The sequence below is a fragment of the Choloepus didactylus genome, chromosome 20, assembly GCF_015220235.1.
Source record: "Choloepus didactylus isolate mChoDid1 chromosome 20, mChoDid1.pri, whole genome shotgun sequence".
Lineage (NCBI taxonomy): Eukaryota > Metazoa > Chordata > Mammalia > Pilosa > Megalonychidae > Choloepus > Choloepus didactylus.
Genome location: NC_051326.1, coordinates 15,539,097 through 15,560,157, shown reverse-complemented (window position 1 = coordinate 15,560,157; position 21,061 = coordinate 15,539,097). Strand labels below are relative to the sequence as shown.

The window sequence follows — 21,061 nt, the reverse complement described above, 5'->3', positions numbered from 1 at the left end:
TAAAGCTGGATACAGTCTGAAAAAATAAAAGAATAAAAGACTTAGAAATAAATTTAACAAAAGAAGTTCAACATTTATACACTGAAAACTACAAAATGTTGTTGAAAAAAATTAAAGACAATCTAAAAAAGTGGAAAGACATCCCATAATAATGGGTCAGAAGACTTAATATTATTCAGATAGCAGTTCTTCCCAAATTGAGCTATAGATTCAATGCAATCTCTATAAAAATCTTAGCTGGCTTTTTATCGGAAGTTGACAAGCTAACCTTAAAATTCATATGGAAATACAAGCGACCCAAAACAATCTTGTAAGAGAAGAGCAAGGTTAGAGGACTCATTGTTCTGGTTTGCTAATGCTGCCATTTTGCAAAACACTAGAAATGGATTGGCTTTTATAAAGGGGGTTTATTTGGTTACAAAGTTAACAGTCCTAAACCTACTTATAATGGTGCCTAAGAGTCACCCCCAGAGAACCTCTTTTGTTGCTCAGATGTGGCCTTTTTCTCTAAGCCAACTTGGCAGGTGGACTCACTGCTCTCCTCGCCCTATGTGGGACATGACTCCCAGGGGTGTAAACCTCACTGGCAATGTGGGACATGACTCCTGGAGATGAGTCTGTACCCAGCATTGTGGGATTGAGAAAGCCTTCTTGACCAAAAGGGGGAAAGAGAAATTAAATAAAATAAAGCTTCAGTGGCTGAGAGATCTCAAATGGAGTTGAGAGGTCACTCTGGAGGTTATTCTTATGCATTACATAGCTGTCCCTTTTTAGTTTCCAGTGTATTAGAATAGCTAGAAGGAAATACCTGAAACTGATGAACTGATGAACTTGAAGACAATTTTGTAACTATTTAGCTTACAAAGTGTGACCATGTGACTCTGAAAACTTACGGCTCACATTCCCTTTATACAGTGTATGGACAGATGAGTAGAAAAATGGGGACAAAAAAGTAAATGAATATTAGGGGGAAATGGGGGGATGTGATGTTTTGGGTGTTCTTTTTTACTTCTATTTTTATTTTTTATTTTTTTAATATATTTTTTCAGAGTAATGAAAATGTTCAAAAATTGATCGTGGTGATGAAGGTATAGCTATATGATGATTTGAACAATGGATTGTACACTTTGGATGATTGTATGATATGTGACTATATCTCAATAAAATTGCAGGAAAAGAAAAATACTACAAGCTACAGTAATCATTCCTTACTAGAATAACAACAGACATATAGATCAATGGAACAGAATTGAAAGTCCAGAAATAAACTCCTACATTTATGGTTCTGATAGGGAGAATAATGCCCTGCCTCCCCAAATGTTCATGTCTTAATCCCTGGAATCTGTGAATATGCTGGTTTCATAGGAAAGGGAATTCAAGGTTGGTAATCAGCTAGTCCTAAAATAGGAAGATTGTCCAGATGTGCCCAATGTAAACACAAGGATCCTTAAAAGTTGAAGAGGGAGGCAGAAAAATTCAGAGTCAGGGGAGATATGACTATAAAAGAATGGTCAGAGAGATACAGTGGAGCTGGCTTTGATGATGGAGAAGGGGGAGAGGCACAAATTGAGGAATGTGGGCAGCCTCTTGAAGCTGGAGGAGGCAAGGAAACAGACTTTCCCAAGGAGCCTCCGGAAGGGAGTGCAGCCCCGCCAACACCTTCATTTTAGCTCAGTGAAACTCATGTTGGACATCTATCTACAGACCATTAAGATAATACATCTGTGTTGTTTTAAGCCACTATGTATGAGAGAGCAACAGGAAATGTCAATTGATTTTTGACAAGTGTGCCAAGACAATTTAATGGGGGGAAGAACAATCTTTTCAACAAATGGTACTGGGACAACTGCGTATCCACAAAGAAAAGACTAAAATTGGATTCCTACCTTACACCATATACCAAAATTAACTCAAAATTGATCAAGGACATAAATGTAAAAGCTAAAACTATTAAAGTCATAGAAGAAAATATAGAGTAAATCTTTGTGACCTTGGGTTAGGAATGGTTTCTTAGATATGACATCAAAAGCCCGCAAGGAGAGAAAAAATAAATTGGACTTCATCAAATTTTGAAACTTTGGTACCTCAAAGGAGACCACCAAAAAAGTGAAAAGATAACTCACAGGATGGGAGAAAATATTTGCAAATCATATATCTGATAAGAGATTTGTATTCCTGAATATAAAAGAACTCTTAGAATCCAACACTAAGAAGACAAAACACCTAATTAAAAGATGGGCAAAGGATTTCAAACAGACACTTCTCCAAAGAAGATAAACAAATGACCAATAAACACATGAAAAGATACTCAACATCATTAGTCCTTAGGAAAATACAAATTGAAACCACAATGATATACCATTTACCTCACATAGGATTACTAAATCCTATGTGTTTAGGCAATAACATGTGTTGATAAGGAAAAGTTGGACTTCTCATACCTTGCTTGTGAGATTGAAAAATGTTGCAGCTAATTTGGAAGACCATTTGTCAGTTCTCCAAAATGTTAAACATAAAGTTACCATATGAGCCAGCAATTCCACTCCTAGATATCTACCCAAGATAGATGAAAACATACATTCACAAAACAACTTGTACCAGAATGTTCATACCAGCATTATTCATAAGTGCCAAAAATGGAAACAATCCAAATGTCCATCAATATTGAATGGATAAAGTATGGTATATCTATACAATGGAATATTAGTCAGAAATAAAAAGGAATACTGTACTGATACATGCTACAACATGGATGAACCTTGAAAGCAGGCTAAGTGAAATAAGCCAGGCACAAAAGGACAAATATTGTATGATTCCATTTATATGAAATGTCTAGAACAGATAAATTTATAGAAACAGAAAGTAAATTTGTGGTTGCACAGGCTGGGAGGAGGGAGGAATGGGAAGTGACTGCTAAGGGGTACAGGATATCCTTGGCAGGGGGTGGGGACAAAAATGCTCTAAAATCTATCTTGGGTAGATATCTAGATATCTTGCACAGCCCTTTTAATATACTAGAAAACACTGAACTGTAGCACTTTAAATAGGTGGATTATATGGTATGTGACTATCTCTCAATACAGCTGTTAAGAAAATAGTCATTAAAACATAATAAATATATCCCAAGGGGGAAAAGGTATGGAGTACAAGCAACTGCTCAGAAAGCAGAGGAAAATGGGAAACTGAAGGAAGGGCCCAGCCCAGATAAGCCGTACAGTTGGTAAGGAGAACGAGGATGTGGAAGAGGTAGTGGGAGCTCTAAAGTACATGGGCAGAGAGCTGAGGCGGGGATGAGGGCACCCAAGTGCACCCAAGAACTTCGTTGCCTTCACAGTTTTGTCAAAGGCCAGCCTTTGGAAGATGCTGGAGATTCTATGACATCAGCACCTGACCTTTGTGACATAGACAGTAGATGTCAGGGAGAGCTGCCCCCAGGGAATGGGGCCCCCAGCTCCCAAGGCGGGCAGCGACCTGTGCCGCCCCTTGGACAAAGTCTCAGTCTCCTTGAGGCTTTGCACCTGTGGGCCCCACATCCACTCCTGCTGCAGACTGACATAAGCCGTCCCAGCAGGGGCCAGGCTGAGCAGGACATCAGCATTAGGGGCAACAAGGGGTCAGGGGAAGCAGAGCAGCAGGAAAGCGGATGCCTGCAGAACCCTGATTCAGGTTTAGAAGAACGGAAATCTGTAACAGAGAAGACTTCTGCTTGGCTGAAGGAGGACCAAGGGCAAGGCTCAGACAGAAATCTGGGTCAGCCTGAGTTTAGGGTGACAGACGCTGCAGGCAGAGGAGGCTGGAGCCTCAGCTTGGTGTCTCTGTTCCTCTCTCTCCCAGGTCCCCTCATCCCGCAAGTGCCTCGTGAAATACAGCCCAGAGGACTCCTCATCGGTAAGAGCTCCCGGCACCAGAACTCCCTCAATTCCTAGTCCCATCTCAGCCCCCAGCCCCCGAGCCCACTCCTCCAACCCCACTCCACCTTCTCTCACTTCCTACTCCTCTCCTCCCCACTTCTCACCCTCCCTGAAACATTTTGCCAACTGTTCTGACCCCAAAGACTAATGTGAATTTAGGGTCTTGGTGAGTTCAGCCTGGAACTGGGCACAAGAGGCAGAGAGGAGAAGGATAAAAGTTCTCCTAGAGAAGTTCAGGGGCCACTGTAGTCCTTCTAACTCCACAAGAGTAGAAAAATGGCTCTGGAGCTGGGGTCAAGAAAATCACAGGTCACTCACTTCTTATAAAGAGGACAGCCAGAGACAATCTTGTCCAAACCTCTCATTTGTGGAGGGAAAAAACAGGTCCAAGGAGAGGAAGTGGTTTGTCTAAGGACACCCCAAAAGTGAGGAGCAGAGCAGAAATGGACCAATTCACTCAACATCTTGGCTCTGTCCCTTTCTCCACAGGTCCTATGAGCTGTGTCTTCCTCCCTGCCCCACCCAGAAAATCACCACCGCCCCAAGGCTCCCAGGAGGCAGCTGATTCTCCATCACCACACACACCTCATCAATGGCTGACTGCCGAGAAGGGAGAGGCCAATCTTAGACCCATGTTCCCAGCTGAGCACCCCGGAAAGCCTGGTACTTCAAGGATAGGTGTCTCCTTGGCCTGTCACCTACACCTGCCCCAGGTGGAAGCCACACTTTGCAAGCAGAAGGCGGCCTTGATTTCTTGGCCAAGTCCGGCCTCAGGGATACCAGTCCTGCCTCTGCCAGGTCGCTAATCCCTGGTGTCATCGCTCAAGTCCCTTCTGGATTCAAGGCAATGTTGCCTCAAAAGAAGGACCAGGTGCTGCTACAGAACGTGGTGTCCCCTGGGCCTCCCCCTGAGGGCCCCAACCTACAGCCTCCCTCTTCCCCTCAGTCGCTGCCTCCCTCCGGCCCACATTTCTCCTCCCCACCTCGATCCCACCCCTCCTGCTCCCCCCTCCCCCAGTCCTACTCTCTCTACCCACATTTCTACTCTTCAGACTCAAATTCTTTCCCACATCCCTACTCTTGCTCTCTCCCAAGTTCCCCCACTTTCTTTCACCTAAATCCCCCCTCTCCCACCCTTCCACATTCCTCCTCTCCCCCTCACACTCGCTCCTCTCCCTCTCAGCCGCAGAACTCCCCTCTCCCCAACTCCCATCCCTATACTCCTTCACATCCGGAAGACCTACCTAGCTCCACTCTCCCTTCCCCGAGCCCCAGCCTGTCTTCTCCTGGGGTCCACTCCAACAGGCAGACATGGTCCTGGCAACAGTACAGAGACACCGGGGTCCCTGGGGTGGCAGGGGGATGCGTGGCAAGCGAGAAGGACCCTGCGGAGTTCAGGGACCCAGGGGCCCTGGCCCAGGCCTTGGTGGTCCAACTGGGGCACCGCCGCATCGCACACGACCTGCAGCTACTGCTTTTGCAGCGTCTGTGGCTAGGCAGAACCGGCCAGGCCCCAGTTGTGGAGTACCCTATATGCCTGGTGTGTCTCCGACCCCGCAGTCCCTCCTGCCCCATTCCCAAGTACAGTACTGGGCCCAGGCTGCTTGCTTTCCCCCAACTACTGCCCTGTGCACAGAGCCAGGACTCTGGGCCACTCCGCATAGGCATCGGCTTCAGCCTCCACCTGCCTCGGGGCCAGGCCAGGGAGTTGAATCTGTTGCCAGAAAGAAGATCGGCACGAGTGGGGCATCAGGACGAAGCCAGTCAGGCCTCCGGGTATCAAGCCAGGGCATCTCAAGCCCCAGCAGCACAGCCCCCAACATCTCAAGTCCCAGCAGCTCAGGCCCAGGCAGATCTAGCCCCAGACACAGCCTCCCAGACCGGGAGCTCCAGGTCTCCAGGTACTCAGTCACCAAACTCCATCTGCTGCTCAGGGCCTCCACCCCAGGCACCAGAACAGGCCTCTGCCTCCCCGAAGCCCAGGCCTTCCCCTGTTCCAAAGAGGCCTGCCTCTCCAGAGCGCAGTCCCCAAAAGTCCCCTTTCTAGTTCCAGAGCCACGGAGGCTCCCTGGAATGCCCCCTCCAAACCCAGCCCTTCCTGCCAGGTCCCAGATCTCTGGGACCCCTGGAGACACTCTGAAGGGCTGGCTGGCTGGGGGCCAGGTATGTTCTCCAAACTTGAACCCTGGGAGTCCCTTGTGGAGTCTGCTCTCTCCTGGCTAAAGAGGACCAAGGGCACCCGAGGCCCTATCCAGCCTTCAGTGTATCCAATAAAGCCTGACCCTGAAAATGTGTGTTCGTGTCCTCCTGAGCAGACAGAATGGGTGGCTGTACCTACAGGGGCGCCAGACCCCAACAGGGCCCTCTGAGGGGTCATCAAAGAGAACAGGGGCCAGAAAGCCAGAGCCGTGTACTTGAAGAGGGCAAGGGACCCACAAGGCCTGAGCACCCAAGATGTAAGAAGAGGTCTGCCAGGCCCCTTACACTGAATTCAAGACTGGGGGGCAGATACTGGCATCCTCAAGATAGAGCTCCTGGACTCATTTCTCTGGATGCACCTTGGGTAAACACGAATGCCAGGTGAGGTAACCAGATACGCGAGCAGGGAGAAGGGCATTCTGAGCATCCATTCACAGGGAATACGCAGGTCCTCAGGAGATCAGAAACCCTCAGGAACCCTCAGGCCACTGGCGCAGGAGTGGAAGCATGAAGCCACAAGAAAGGTAGTGGGAGACCTCCACCGATGCCAACCATGGAGGACGGGTGCTTGGCTAAAGTAGAGAGTGGTTTCCTCTTACCAGGAAGCCGCAGATTCTGGGTGAAGCCAGGATTGTGACAAGGTTAAATTATAGCTTACTGCAAACACCACCCCTCCCCATTCCACATTCCCATTCTTTGCCTCATACATGCCCAGCTGAACCGCTTGTGCCCACTGATCAATCGTAACCAAATGCTTAGTAACCAAACTTTGGTTAAGCTTCTCTCCTTCTCCCAGAAAACAGGCTGCTTCGGCATAACATATTCTCTGATCCGCTATCTGATGAGCCAACAGCTCATCCCACTTCCCTACACCCGGTTGGTTCTTTATAAACGAAAACACTTTTTGCCTAATTCTTATTGCAAAATAGTCCCTTTCTCCTCTTGCAGTGACCCCTTTCCGCTTTACGGTAATCGTTCTGAATAAAGTCTCTGCTTACCAAGTCCGGATTTGCTTTTTATTTGATATTTGGTTTTAAAGTCCGTGTTGCCTCCTTTATGAGGCAACAGACGCGGATCACGGTTCTGGTGTGTTATCTTGAACGAATCACTTCCTCTCTGGGATAAAATGGAAAGCCTGCGCTTGTATGAGTCAGCGTATCAACCCTTTAAGCGAGAACACTCCTAACCCAAACATGTCTTTAGTAAAGGTTTATTAACCTTCACTAGCCTCACCTCCTCAGCTTCCTAACTCTCACTGACGTTCCCTCGAAGGGACACGCCCTGACAGCCCCGCACAAAGATGGCGAAGTCGACGTCACAAGGGGGCGGGGAACTAGAATTCCGCCGCCAGCCTTGCGTCACCCCGCGGCCGGCTAGTGCTGACGCGTATTGGCGGTTCTACGCTTGCGCGGAGAGTGGCGGGTGGGTGCGCGTGCGCACTGCGGCTTTGGGAGACTGGGGTAGGCGGATCTTAGGTAGAGACGCGAGTTGTCAGAGTTTTGATAACCTCGCGGGTGTGAAAGGAGCCTGTGTTCTTCCCGGCGGCTTCGGAACCAAGTTCAGCAGCGACCGGGGCGAGAGTCGGAGTCCGGGCGAGGCATGTCCCGGGGGCAGCGTTGTGGGCAGTGAAGCGCGCGGTTGCCGGGATGGGCCGGCGCCGGGCGCCGGAGCTGTACCGGGCCCCGTTCCCGTTGTACGCACTTCAGGTCGACCCCAGCGCGGGGCTGCTCATCGCTGCGGGCGGAGGAGGCGCAGCTAAGACAGGCATAAAGAATGGCGTGGTGAGTGCACGGGCCACTGGGGCCGGGCCACGCCGAGAGCTGAGGGCGATCCTGGGGTGGCTGGGGTCGTGGTGGTGGGCCGCATCGCATCTTCGGGCTCTGCCCATCCTCCGTGGGGATCCCCGGCCAGCCGGGTGCCTTGGCCCGAATATCAGCCGAGGACTAACTCACCGGGCAGTCGAGAGACTCCTAGAGGAAGTGAAAACCGCAGCAGCGCTGCACAGGCAGGGGTGCTTCAACTCGACCTCAGGAACAACTCCAAGGGTCTTATCCTGTCCTTTTCCGGGGATGTCACAGGGACGTGTGCGCCCTCTAGCAGTGACCCAAGTTGCGTCTTTGGCCTTTAGGCCAGGTTCTTTCACTTTTCTGAGCTTCACTCCGTTGTTCTGTAAATTGGAGGTAATAATCCCAGCCCTACTTGCTGTACAGATACACATAAGGTCCAAATAAGATAAGGACTCTAGAAAGCCTTGTGAACTAGAAAGTGCAGTGGGCAAAGGTGTCAGGCTTTGCCCTTGAGGTGCTCTCTGGTCACCCAGAACTCTGCTCTGTGGTTACTCTGAACTTTGCTCATCCTAGTTCCCTCTCCCACAGCACTTTCTGCAGCTTGAGCAGATTAATGGGCGCCTGAGCGCCTCCTTGCTACACTCCCATGACACGGAGACACGGGCCACCATGAACTTGGCACTGGCTGGTGACATCCTTGCTGCAGGGCAGGATGCCCATTGTCAGCTCCTGCGCTTCCAGACCCACCAACAGAAGGGCGACAAGAAGGCAGAGAAGGCAGGTGAGGAATCCTCTTTCTAGCCCTTTGGGAAAAAAGGGTTAGATGAGTCAAATCATTCCCAGCCTGATTTCTCTCAAGAAGTGTGGCTGGAAGTGGGGTTATAGTTGCAGGCTGGAATGTTCACTTGTCGTGTAGAAGAAGCCAGTACTACTGTAGAAACCTAGTACCCAGCAGGCTATTTGTGTTGCAGGTTCCAAGGAGCAGGGGCCTCGACAAAGGAAAAGGACTGCCTCAGCACAGCAGAAATCTGGAGCTGAAACCCACCGTGAGGGGGTAGAACTCAGTGTAGAGAATTTGCAGGTGGTGCAGACAGACTTCAGCACGGATCCACTACAGAAAGTTGTATGCTTCAACCACGATAATACCCTGCTTGCCACTGGAGGGACAGATGGCTACATTCGTGTCTGGCAGGTGTGGTTTTGGGGGCTTAAGGAGAATGGGTGTCAGGAACAGCAAGGCCAAAACTGTGAGAAACTAAATGAGGGTTTGGGGAAACTTGTGAGGGAGGCAGGCCTATGCTGAATGTAGAGAAGAAGGGTGGGGATCATTGTGTTCTTGCTGAGTATCTGCGCTAACTGTGGTGGTGGTTTGGCTGTAGGTACCTAATCTGGAGAAAGTTCTGGAGTTCAAAGCCCACGAAGGGGAGATTGAGGACCTGGCATTGGGTCCTGATGGCAAGGTGAGGAGGTGGGGGCCAAGGGGTGCAGAAAGGGAGAAAGCAGGTGGTTTATGCTGCTTGCCCAGTAAATGGATCTCCTAATTGTCCATCCTTGGAATCTTTATTCCTGACTAGTTGGTCACTGTGGGCTGGGACTTTAAAGCCTCAGTGTGGCAGAAGGATCAGCTGGTGACACAGCTGCACTGGCAAGAGAATGGACCCACCTTTTCTAACACGCCTTACCGCTACCAGGCCTGCAGGTGCGAAGACCGTGGAGGGTGGCTAAAAGAGGCACAGCCTGGATGTGGTAGAGGAAGTGGGAAAAGATGCAAGGGAAGGACTGTGGCCTTGGTGGGTGTTAGCACAGGCCTGACCAGGTTGGTTAGTCCCCAGGGAGCTGAACAGCCCCTCTCTGTGTCCCCAGGTTTGGGCCGGTTCCAGACCAACCTGCTGGGCTGCGACTCTTCACAGTGCAGATTCCCCACAAGCGCCTGCGCCAGCCCCTACCCTGCTACCTCACAGCCTGGGATGGCTCCACTTTCTTGCCCCTTCGGACCAAATCCTGTGGCCAGGAAGTCATCTCCTGCCTCAGCGTCAGGTGCAAGGCAATGGTGGCTTGGCCGGGGTGGGGTGGGGGTGCTGCTGGCGATTGAGGGTTGCTGCTCAGGCCTCAAGACAGTGAGCACTTTAATGTTTGTTGCAGTGAATCGGGCACCTTCCTAGGTCTGGGCACGGTTACCGGCTCTGTCGCCATCTACATAGCCTTCTCTCTCCAGGTAATGGGTGAAGGTGGGCACAGCCCTGAGGACTCATGGTGGGCACTCCAGAACTGCCGCTAACCTGAGTGTGCTGGAAGGAGTCTGGCGCAGTCTAGAGGGAAAGCCTTCTGGGGACAAGTAGGCCTTCCCAGTAGGAAGGCTCTCGACTGGGCTTCCCCTCACTAGTTCTTCTCCTGCCCCCAGCGCCTCTACTATATAAGGGAGGCCCATGGCATTGTGGTGACAGACTTGGCCTTTCTACCTGAGAAGGGTCGTGGTCCAGAGCTCCTTGGGTCCCACGAAACCGCCCTTTTCTCTGTGGCTGTGGATAGTCGTTGCCAGCTGCACCTGCTGCCCTCACGGCGTGAGTCTTTGCGGGGGACCAGGGTGGGGAGGTGGAGGGGAGGTTACCACTGCACCTTCGGATATAGCCAAAACATGTCCCCTAAAGACTGGGCTGCTTGATTGTAGCCGTCTTCCCCCTCCTTGAATGGACTAGGGTGAGGGCTCTGTTCTTCAGGCTGTGACGCCTGCTCACCTGCTGATTCTTCCCCCTCCCACAGGGAGTGTTCCTGTATGGCTGCTGCTGCTGCTGTGTGTCGGGCTCATTATTGTGGCCACCCTGCTGCTCCAGAGTGCCTTTCCAGGCTTTCTTTAGCCTCCCTGCTCCCCTGGAATCGTGGGTCTGGACACTGTCACCTTTTAGACCATAGAGTGGAGGCCTGGACTCCCATTGCCTCCAAAGCTGATGTGGCCCCTGATGAGACTGATGGGTACTGCCCACCTTTCGCAGTTAGAGCTGGGCTGTGGCCTTGTGACTCTAGGTCCTGGGAACCCTGCATTCATCATCTGAGAATCAACCCAGGATGATGGTGTCAGAAGCCCCAGCCTTACTACTTGCCCCTCCTCTGCCCACCAGAGGCTCCAGAGTCAAGCTTGTCCTTCTCTGGAAATGTGAAGATGCCCAAGAGCCTGGAGGCACTGCTGTCCTTACTATAGAAACAATGAGTTTCTCCCCTCCCTGTCACTGTTTTGTGCTAGTTTGCTGGCATTTGCTGAGTCAAGGACTGGCCTAGGACTTGCTGTTAGGGAAGGAAAGGGCCAAAGAAAAGCCCAGGTAGGAATCCAGCTGGGTTAGCTCCAAGCCAGTTAGGCTAAAGATGCAGTAAGTTCCTGGAGAGTCTACCACAGCCTTGAGGAAAAGGAAAATGAACCTTAGCCTGTTGGGCAGGAAAAGTTGATATTTAATAAACAAGGGAAGACTGACCTAAGGCCCCAAACAGTGTTCCTGTCAGCTTTTGTCTCCTTCAGAAGGTGGGAGAGCCCTGAGGCTGAGTAGCTCCTCTGGGTGCTGGAAGATGGCTCTGGCATACTGATGCAGGAGGTGGCTCATATAGCAGTGCTGCCAGGGGAGCAGCCCTTCCAGGAAGCCAACGTGGCCACCCCGGGCAGTGATGAGCAGTGCCACGTGGGGAGAGTGCTGGGCAGCCTGGAGAGGAAAGGCTGGGGGTGGGGGCAGAGAGGAGGTGAGGAACCCTGACCTTTCCCGAGAGCCCAGGCTTTCTCCACATGTGCTCATGGTCCATTTTCCCTGGGGCCCAGGCATCGATATTCACGGTACTCACCGTGGGCTGGGGAGAAGGGGTCGTCTGTGGCATTGAGGCACAGCACAGGGACCTGGATGGCATCCACCTTGGTTCTTGGGCTCGCTGCTTGGTAATAGGCCACACAGTCTTGATATCCAAAGGCCACGGCTGTGTAGCGCTCATCAAACTGGCGGATTGTGCGGGCCTGGGAGTGGCAGAGGTGGGGGAGGTTAGGATGAAGAAGGGAAATAGGAAAACAGAAGTAATTTGGGGGAAACGGGGGATGTTTGAAAGACTATACCTGTAGCACAAAGTCTACATCCACCACCTGTTCAATCACCCTCCTGTTTCTGTAAAAGAACAGACAGAGGTTTGGTACTAAAAGATTCTAATCTTTATCCTGAGGCCTCCCTCCCCTCCCCCTTCATTACTCCAGGACCTGACCTGAGCAAGGGGTTCTGAGGAGAACCCAGCGTGTCTGTCTGCCATCCTACCCTGTCTGCTGCACGCTCCCCACCTGCCAAGACCCTACCGGTCCACAACGCGGCAAAGGCTGGCAGTCAGGCGCTGATTGAAGAGCAGTGAGTTGAGTGGAGTCTCCAGAGAGCGGGTCGTCTCAAAGAAATCCCAGCATGCAGACAGGGTCAGTGCTGCCACCACCCCCGCAGCCCGCCCAGCCCGTGCCAGGTAGTTCAGTACCAGTATCCTGCAGGATTGGACCAGGAGCCACAGAAGAAGAGTTTGCCTTCATGAGTAGGGACAGAAGGAGAGGGAGAGGATGAGGAGGAGGGAAAAGACTGGGCCTTTGGGTTAAATCGAGGCAGCCTTTACCCTCCAAGAGAGATGCCCACAGCCAGCAGTGGAGCTTGGGGGTAGTGGTGCTTTATGTGGTTCACAGCCATCTCCAGATCTTCAGTGTTGCTGGCACAAAAGGTCCTGTGAGTCTGTGGGCAAACCGGATTATTGGGAAGGGAGGGAGGCCCTTGCCAGAAGACAGAAAAATGGAAGAGCTGAGAGATAGGAAAGCTGAGGGAGGATAGGCAGGTAGAGCCCCAGGACTTAGGATCTCTGGGGGGACGGTGGAGGGAATGGTCGGGGTGGGGGGTGGAAGGCGGCTGCTTCATGCTGAGAGGGGAGAGGGGACTCACCAGCAGTCTTTCCCCACGGCAGCCTCGGTTATTGATTACGACTGCCCTGTAGGACACACAGGTCCATCTTAGCCAGACCCTCTCTCACTTGAAACCCCTCTCCTTTTGGTCATCTTCAGAAAGACCCCTGGCAAAAAGCCCCCTTCATGGAGCACTCCTCTCCCCATGTCAGTGTCTGAATTGGCTGCTTCTCAGACACTACCCTATGCTTGCTGGACTGTGCCCATCCTTACCTGTAGCTGTCCCTTAGAGCTTGGTTAACAAGGTGCAGGATGTACGTCTCCTGGCTGCTGCCTGTAATGCCAGGAAGCAGCAAAACAATGGGCTGGGTAGTAGGGTCAGGGCACTGACTGCCGCCATGCTGGTCAGCCCAGTCTAGCAGGAGCTGTCCTCCGTCCGGGGTTTGGAGGACTTCACTATGGTTTTGGAGAGAGGACATTGCAAAGACATGCTTAGGAACTTGTACTTCAAAAGTCTGACCCACAGACAAGTCCCAACTTGCCAGTGGCATCACCTGAGGGCCTGCTTCATGCAAAGCATAAGGCTTTAACCAGGTGCAGTGGGGACATAAAGGATTGATGTAACCTTGTGGCTGTACAGTTTTGTTTACATGCTCTCATTCTCATGACGATGTAGGTGGGGCAGTGATCACTTTTGTTTTAATAGAGGCAGATGGCTAGGGGTCCCCAGTATACTTGGGCTCCATGTTCACCCCCTGCTGTCCCTTCTTACCTCCAGTAAGAGACCAGGGGCCGAGGCTGCACTAAGACCCGGAAGATGGTTTGTAGCCGCCCCTCAAAACACCACAGTGTAGGGTAGAATGTCTCCACAGTGACGGGACAGTGTTGCTCCAGGAAGGCCAGAAACTGGGGCCCAGACACCAGGCAAGGCCTCTGTAATCACCCAACACGATCTGCCTCACCCCCCTGGCTTTCGCACAAAGCCAGCGAGGCACCCAACAGCAGGGAGTGGACTAGAGGGCACTGTGTGGTCACCTCTGATAATGGGGTCCAGCTAGAGGCTGCGAGAACCCTAGTCCAGGAGGGTGGCTACTCCAGGATTGACCCTGCACTGACTCAGAACCAGGGCTGGGAGCTGCCTACCCCACCCAGCCCACCCAAGACAATCTGGAGAGAGGCAGGTAATACAAATGTAAGGTAAACAGTGCCCAGTGGATCCCTGGTGGGAAGGGCTGGGATTCTGGGCAGGGACTAAAGAAATGCATCCCCATTCCGCCTGTCACCTTTGCCGTGCCATCTGCCCTAGACCACTGGCCACGCTGTCTTCTGGCCTTAATACCCAGTGCTCTGCAAATTCCTCTGATTCCCTAATGTGTGTGCCCCTTGGCCCCCTGCCATTAGACCATCCTCTAAAGAAAGAATAAATCCTGATCTGAGCAGTTTTTTCTCTTCCTCCATGCCAGCCAGGGGCAAGGCAGCAGGATTGGATGACAGGAACAGGTGAAGTCAGTGGGCACTCAGCCCAGACTTTCAGCCCTGCTGCTTGGTTCATCTGGAGGGGCGTCCAGCACCTGCAAAGTTTCCGGGGCAGAAGTATGCCATACAAAACCCAAAGGCCTCAGGCTCAGTCAGAGAAATCTCATGTCTGTAGCAGACCCTAAGGAACTGGAGGACGAGATTCCTCTCCCTTCCAGTCCCCAAACTCAAAAGTCGAGGCTGGGTAAATAAGTAAGGGAGGCCAAGTGGATAGTGTGACCCTAAGATGCAACGTGTATGCTGGTCCTTAAGCCCTAGGATAATAATAACCATGATTCCCTGTGTGCTGTATGCAGGTCCTGGGCTCAATTTGATCTTATGTGATGGGGTATTTTACAAGTAAAGAAACCATGACTCACAGGGAAAGTCTTGCCCAAAGTCACCCAGCAGGGGAGAGGCAAAGCAAGATCGATAATAACCACCACTAATACTAGTGGGTAGAACTTGTTGAGTGCTCACTCAGTGCCAGCATTGTGCTAAGCACCTTACGGGATTTGACCTCATGATCTTCACACCAGCTCTCTGGAGTAGGGTCTGCGACCCCTCTGTGGAAACAGGTTTGTTTAGTAACTTGTCAAGGGTCCCAAAGCCTGCCAAAGCTAGTTAATGGCAGTGCTGGGGATTCAAACCCAGGTCTGTCTGATTCTAGACCCTGGGCTCTTAGTCACTGTACTAAATTGCCTTTTTGTTGCCAAGATTTTTGAGATAACAGTTTACTAAATCTTTGGTCAAGTTCAGTAGCATAGAACAAGGTGGTAATAAATGAGTTCAGAGGTTTGATTTATGAGGATTAATTAGTTTCATTTTAGTCCTAATAACTCACTCATTAATAACATGTCATTGGATGAATCAATACTGTAACCACTGCAGAATAATCCAAACTCCATGTTTTCAAGACTTCCAGAATGACACGTTTCCTGCCTTTTAACCAGTCTTCGGAAATCAAGGAATGGTTTGGAGTATAATGTGTGACTAGTTGCAAGCAAAGGAAAATGTTTAGTTCCAGACACACAATATTTGTGTTCAGACCTCAAAAAAAAAAGGTCTGTAATGACTGACTTTCCAAATCAGACGTGTAAGATAAGACTTATGCGGTATTGTGAAGTTTTGATTTTTTAAGTGTTTTATTAAGGAAGATTTATTTTATAAACAATACATGCTAGTGTAGAAGCTCTGGAAAATCAGAAAAATCTTGGTTACATTAAGATCCCCTATAGATCTTTAAAAAGAGGATTTGAATCAACAGACTTCTTAGACCCTGGGACCTAGAATAGAGTTGAATGAAGATTAAACAATTTAGCTTTTCCTGGATATGCATAGTATGTATTTTATCTAACTTTCACCGAGAATAAAATCTCCAAGATCATGAAAATCAACCTGTTCAGACTTTCTTCACTGCACTGTTCATGGAGAGTCTAGAACTTGAAACAGGGCTGAATGGGACTGAACAGTTAGAATCTCCATCAGCCCTGAGCCTCAGCCAGCCCTTAAGGGAAGCCAGGCCCTACTAAATCCAGGCAGGTGGCCCTGACGGTGTTGGGGGACAGCCGCAACCCCACAGGCCCCCAGCTCCTTCCTTCAGTGCAGCGAGACCACCTAAAATGAAAAGGAAGGCATAGTGTGCATGTCTCCCTGACACCTCAGGATGCCTTCCACCCCATCTTTCCCCGAATATGTGTCCCCGTCCTGGGCAGCAGCTGCCTTCCCGTGCCTGAAAGGCTCAGCTAGAATGGGGGGCACGCAGGGTGCGGAGAAATCTAAGCAGGCAAAGAAGGGGCTTTCCATTAGGTGATAACAGCAAACTGGAGCCTACCTGGAGGAGCGGGGGGAGGAGGGGAGGAAGGGGTGTCACACGACGTCATAGTTCCCCTGGTGCGGGAGTGCAGGAGACCCGACCGTCCCAGTTCCTTGCAAAGCGCTCGAGCCCCGGGTGGGAACTGCGCCCTACACCCGACTCTCCCAACCCCGCCGGCCAGAGCGCCGGACCCGCACCCACCTGGGGCACGCATGCCCAGTAGTAGCCCAAGTACAGGACGGCGCCAAGACCCAGGAGCAGAGGGACGGACTCTATCCAGGTGCCGCTGTGGAGGCTCAGGGCTGAGGTCAGCATCTCCTGTGGCTGGGTCCCCACTCCCAGGCCGCTGGCTCGCTCCAGCTCCCCGACCTCGACCCGTCGGCCCGCAGGTGCTCGCGGGGCCCCGCCGGGGACTCGCCATTGGCCGCCCGGGCAGGTCCCGCCCCCTCTGCCCGGGGCTCGGGGTCCCAGCCCCGCCCCCCGCCCGCGCGGCCCGCGCTGCTCCCGCCCCGGGGCGCCCAAATGGCCTCCGCGCCTTCCGGCTCCCCCTTCCCGGTACGCGCGGAGCCTCCCGGTCCCGGGCCGGGCCGCCTCCCCCGCGGCCGCCATCTTGGTGAGCGGCGTCTTCCGCTGCGTCTCCCCCCACCTCTCCCGCCGCGGGGCAGTGAAGCCGCCTGGTCGAAGCCCGGCAGCCTCGGCGGCTCCTGTGTGCTGTTCTGCTCGTCACCCAGACAACGAGCATTCACGGTGACCTTCACACCCTGCCCGGTGACACCCTGCAGTCTCAGCAGTGTTGAGCCATTCACAGTGACCCTCGCGCCCTGGACGCCCGTGCGCTCGGGGACACACCCGCGGACTCCAGCTCCTCAGTGGGTGGCGGGTCACAAGGTGCTCGCGGCCAGCGCGGCCAGTGTCCCCACACGGTGCCCCTCGGGACTGCCTCACACTCGCACCCACACCAGGATTTTCCTCAGCGGCCACCCTGGACCAGGCACTGGAGAGATCGCAGAGATACTGTCCCCATCCTCAGTGGGACAGGGACAAACAAGTAACCTCTTAGCACAGCTTTCCACCTTGGCTGCGGGAGGGAATCCTCAGGGAGGAGACTCCTGGGGGAGCCCCAGTTTTCTGGGTGCCAGAGGCAGGGGTGGGTGGCCCTGGGCTTGGGAAATCCTGGGGAAAGGTGATGCATTCAGACTCAGGCATGTAGAGGTTGGGGTGCCGGGAGGACCTTCAGTTCCTGAGGAGGAAGAGATTTGGCAGCCCTTCCGGTGGTGAGAGGAGCCAGGTGAGCAGGGGAACGCTGGGCAGGTGGGTAGTGAGGTGAGCCCCTGAAGAACTCAGTGTGACACGTGAAGGAAACTGAGAAGACGTGACTGGCGAGGAAGGTGGAGGCAGCAGCCAGCACTGCCCACTGTAGGGAGGACGGCAGGGGTGGCCTTGATGGGGGGGGGTTTGTCACTGCACTACATGTGGCCCAGAAGGAGCTGGTGGAGGGGGAGACTTGGAGGGTTGCAGAGAGATAAGAAGCTCTTCAAGGAACCAAGTCCCTGGGCCAGTGAGCAAGAATGTGGTCCTGAGCCTGGGTGGCAGGGCTGGCCACAGTGACCAAAGGAGGTGACACTCCATTCTGACCACAAAGGAGCTGCAGCCATGTGCTGGTGATGCTCTGTGCTGGTGAATGTCTGCCACCATCAACCTGAAGACGATACTTTCTCTGAACCCCCTCCCCACACACCGTGTCTCACCTGGAGCCACCCCTCAGAGATGCACATCGCAGTCAGACAGCCACACTCCTCTCCAAACCAGCAGTGGCAGCCCAGTGTCAACGGAGTATCACAAACAACTCAAGAAGACTTCACCCACACCCCCCTGCTCAAATACCACTAACAGCCTGTACTGTCCCACACCTGGACAGCCACACATTGGCCACCCCAGCCGCAAGCCTGTACCATCCCACTGGACACACAGTCACACAACACCCCCTAATGTGTCACAGCCATGTACACCAGTAACAATCACACACCCTGACACTGTCACATTCCATATTGTCACGCACATCTCGGACCCACAGCATCACCACAGTTAAATATGCTTCTCACAGGCACCAGCCCCACCGTCTCTCTTTGTCTACCCACACACAGACACTCACATCCCTCACCCCCATCTCTCCATCCCCTCCCACCCAACCCCCCCATTCACCCACCCCCCACCCCAGCCTCCTGCCTGGCCCTCAGGGAGGCTGCGGAGAGGCGGTCCGGGGTGGGGTGGGGTGGGTGGGGATGGAGAAGTCGGGCGGCGGCTCTACCCGCGGTCGCTGGCGCTGAGGGCGGCGGCTGCCGCGGGGAGCGCGACGTGGACCGGCCACGTGGAGCGGCCGGGGGCGGACCTGGCTGCAGGGAGCCGAGGAGCCGCCGGCGGCGCAGCACCCTGTAGCCACCACGAAGCCAGGCCCCCGGCCCCGGGGCGCCGCCGCAGCAGGTGGGTCCGAGCCCCGCCCCAAGCGGACGGGCCCAGGGTGGGCGGGCTGGGGGCCGCCCGGGACCCGCGCCCATCACAGCCAGCGGGGACGCGCGGTGCTCTGCGGCAGGCACCGCAGTGGGCTAGGCTGGGCCTCCTGGCCTCTGGGTCCGGATCCTGAAAGCGCAGACCCTTTGCCTGTCCTGCGGCTTGGAGGCGGTGGGCAGCGCCCCTGGCACTGCTTGGGAAGAGTATATTCCTGAGAGCAGGTGGAGGAAAGGGCTGCGTGTCCTGGTTTGGTGGTGGGGTCTCACAATACCTTAATACTTTTCTCTCCAGTGTCTCATTTGTTGTTTAACAGACCCAGGGAGGGGAGGCAGTGCTGTGTGTGTTGTGTGTGTGTGTGTGTGTGCCATGGGAGGAGGGAGGTGCTGGCTCCAGGCTGTCACCCAGCTGCTGGAAGTGGCAGGGTAGTGCCCAACAGTCAGGTATGGCTGTGTGGTCACAGTGCGGGGCCTGGGAGCACAGGGGGCCCAGAGGGGTAGGTTAAGGGAGACAATTCAGTTCCAAATAAGAACTTCCCCACTGTTAGACTTAGCCAGAAATGGAATGGTGCCAGGTGAGGTCCCAGCCTCCTGTCCTGGAAGAGTCAAGGAGAGGCTGGATGGCCACTGGACTTGGATGCTGTGGAAGAGATTTTGCCCTGATGAAAAGTTACACAAGATAACCTGAAAAGCCCCCTGCTGCATCCTAGAGCCCTGAAATACTCGAGGGGCATTTATCTGCTCACTGCCAGCCCCTTGATCTCCTTATCTCATTGCATCCTCCCCAGGCTCCCACCGGGTAGATACTGTAATTCCCATTTATAAATGAAGATCTTAGGGCTTAGAGAGGTTATAATCTCTGTCCAGATCGTAGAGTTGCCGAGGCAGGATTTGAGCAGAGGTTGCATCCCAAAGCCAGGCCTCTTCTGCACATGCTAGTGCAAAGGCTTGAAGAAATCCGAGGCCAGAGGGTCATTGTGAAGGGGTGTGTGTGTGCATGATATGAATAACTCTATTGAATTACATCAGGTTAAATTAACAGTTGTGGTGGCTTTCATGGGGTCATTAACAGTAAATTATGTTTATGCACATTACACTGATAGAAAATGGTTAGGAACATTTTTATTTGATAGGCAGTCATTTAATAACAGCTTTATTTCTTTTGCTGACTATCTTGGTTTGCCAGGGCTGCTATAACAAAGTACCACAGAGCAGTTGGCTTAAACAAGAGGAATTTAAAGTCTCGCAGTTCTGGAGGCCAGAAGTTCAAAACCAAGGTGTCGGCTGGGCTGTGCTTCCTCTGAGGTCTGTAGGGCTCTGGAGGTGGCTGACTGGAAATCCGTAACTCAGTCTCTGCCCCCATACATCATGGCTGTCTCCCCCCCCCCCCCCCCCCCTCTCTGTCTCTGCTTCAGTCATCTGTATCTTTGTCCAAGTTTCCTCTCCTTATATGGATGCTAGTCATATCGGATTAGGGCCCCCATAATCCAGTTTGGCCCTATTTTAACTAATTACATCTTCAGAGATCCCATTTACAAATTTCACATTCACAAGCCTGGGGTTAGGACTTGAACATGTCTTTTTGGGGGACACAGTTCAATCCATAACACCTACAAAAACTTTTGTAAATGCTTAGAAATGGGCAAGCCTGAACAAATCACAGTAGACCAGCCTCTGAAGAGTACCTTAGCCTGACTTTCTTTAAACAGTGAGGTGGGTTACCTCTACTAAAAATGGCAAAGTCGGAAGCATCACTTAAGAGAAAATTACTTGGATGACACTACAAGTTTACATTCAATTCAGTTTTTGAAGTGGACAACAACTAGAATGTTGACGTGGTCAGGGGGGCCCAGGATATTGCAGGTTGAGAGTTGAAGAGTTTGAGCAAAAACTCTGAAGAGCAAAAATGAAAAGCTTTTTAGAAGACTGTAGTAACCCCTCTGTTTTGAGCAGAGTGTTAGCATACTAGAGTGCTAGAAAATGAGTCTAAAGTGGTAGCAATATCTTATTGTAGAAGCCTTGAGTGCCCAAACCTCTAGCCTGTTTTGGTAATAGAGAGCCATTGAAGGATTTGGAGCAGTGGAGTTCTAGGCAAAGGAAGATTTATCTGATGTGTGTATGGAGGGTGCTTTAATGGAGAAGATTTCAGAAGCAGGGACCACAGTGAGACACAACTGCATTAATTTGTTCAGTAATTCATTATCCACTTAATAGTCACTGTAACCCTGTGAGGTAAATAATATTATCCCTATTATGCAGACAGAGTAAGTGAAGTTTAGTGAAGATGATTAACTTGCCCAAGGTCGCTGAGACAGTCAGTGCAGGGGCTGGGATTTTTTTTTTTTTTTTTTTTTTTTTTAAATCATCATTTTATTGAGATATATTCACATACCACGCAGCCATACAAAACAAATTGTACTTTCGATTGTTTACAGTAC

At 52.1% G+C, this 21,061-nt stretch overlaps 4 protein-coding genes across 11 annotated transcripts in view; 3 read left to right on the top strand and 1 right to left on the bottom strand.

Annotated features, from left to right (window-relative positions):
* Positions 1-4,758: 4,758 nt before the first annotated feature.
* On the top strand, positions 4,759-6,040 carry PRR30 (proline rich 30). The gene has a single exon (XM_037812612.1). It carries the CDS (start codon positions 4,759-4,761, stop codon positions 5,956-5,958), a length of 1,200 nt encoding a protein of 399 aa, XP_037668540.1. The 3' UTR covers positions 5,959-6,040.
* A 1,507-nt stretch (positions 6,041-7,547) lies between these two features.
* Positions 7,548-11,374, top strand: PREB (prolactin regulatory element binding). The gene is made up of 9 exons (XM_037812608.1): positions 7,548-7,891; positions 8,486-8,678; positions 8,869-9,089; positions 9,277-9,357; positions 9,472-9,596; positions 9,761-9,934; positions 10,040-10,112; positions 10,299-10,458; positions 10,658-11,374. The coding sequence occupies exons 1-9, from the start codon at positions 7,757-7,759 to the stop codon at positions 10,750-10,752; spliced, it is 1,257 nt and encodes a 418-aa protein (XP_037668536.1). The 5' UTR covers positions 7,548-7,756; the 3' UTR covers positions 10,753-11,374.
* Positions 8,430-16,595, bottom strand: ABHD1 (abhydrolase domain containing 1). 3 transcript variants are annotated; one of them, XM_037812610.1, is made up of 10 exons: positions 16,321-16,595; positions 13,561-13,721; positions 13,062-13,244; positions 12,829-12,874; positions 12,512-12,624; positions 12,213-12,386; positions 11,982-12,030; positions 11,720-11,885; positions 11,362-11,597; positions 8,430-8,700 (listed from the first exon to the last, which is right to left on the bottom strand). In XM_037812610.1, the coding sequence occupies exons 1-9, from the start codon at positions 16,432-16,434 to the stop codon at positions 11,386-11,388; spliced, it is 1,218 nt and encodes a 405-aa protein (XP_037668538.1). In that variant the 5' UTR covers positions 16,435-16,595; the 3' UTR covers positions 8,430-8,700; positions 11,362-11,385. The 3 variants fall into 3 exon arrangements, with proteins under 3 accessions (XP_037668538.1, XP_037668537.1, XP_037668539.1); XM_037812609.1 differs by lacking the exon at positions 8,430-8,700 and having other exon boundaries at positions 11,321-11,597; XM_037812611.1 differs by lacking the exons at positions 8,430-8,700; positions 12,213-12,386 and having other exon boundaries at positions 11,321-11,597; positions 16,321-16,592.
* Positions 16,199-21,061, top strand: part of CGREF1 (cell growth regulator with EF-hand domain 1) — a 22,101-nt gene continuing 17,238 nt past the window's right edge. The window contains exons 1-2 of one of the 6 annotated variants that reach the window (XM_037812606.1): positions 17,024-17,407; positions 19,810-19,928. Coding sequence is in view for 2 of the 6 variants with exons in the window: in XM_037812603.1 (XP_037668531.1) it covers positions 16,642-17,167 (526 nt within the window). In the remaining 4 variants the exon portion in view is untranslated. Of the gene's footprint in view, positions 18,601-19,809; positions 19,929-21,061 lie in introns of all 6 variants that reach the window. The other 5 variants (XM_037812604.1, XM_037812603.1, XM_037812602.1 and 2 more) reach the window with 5 other exon arrangements.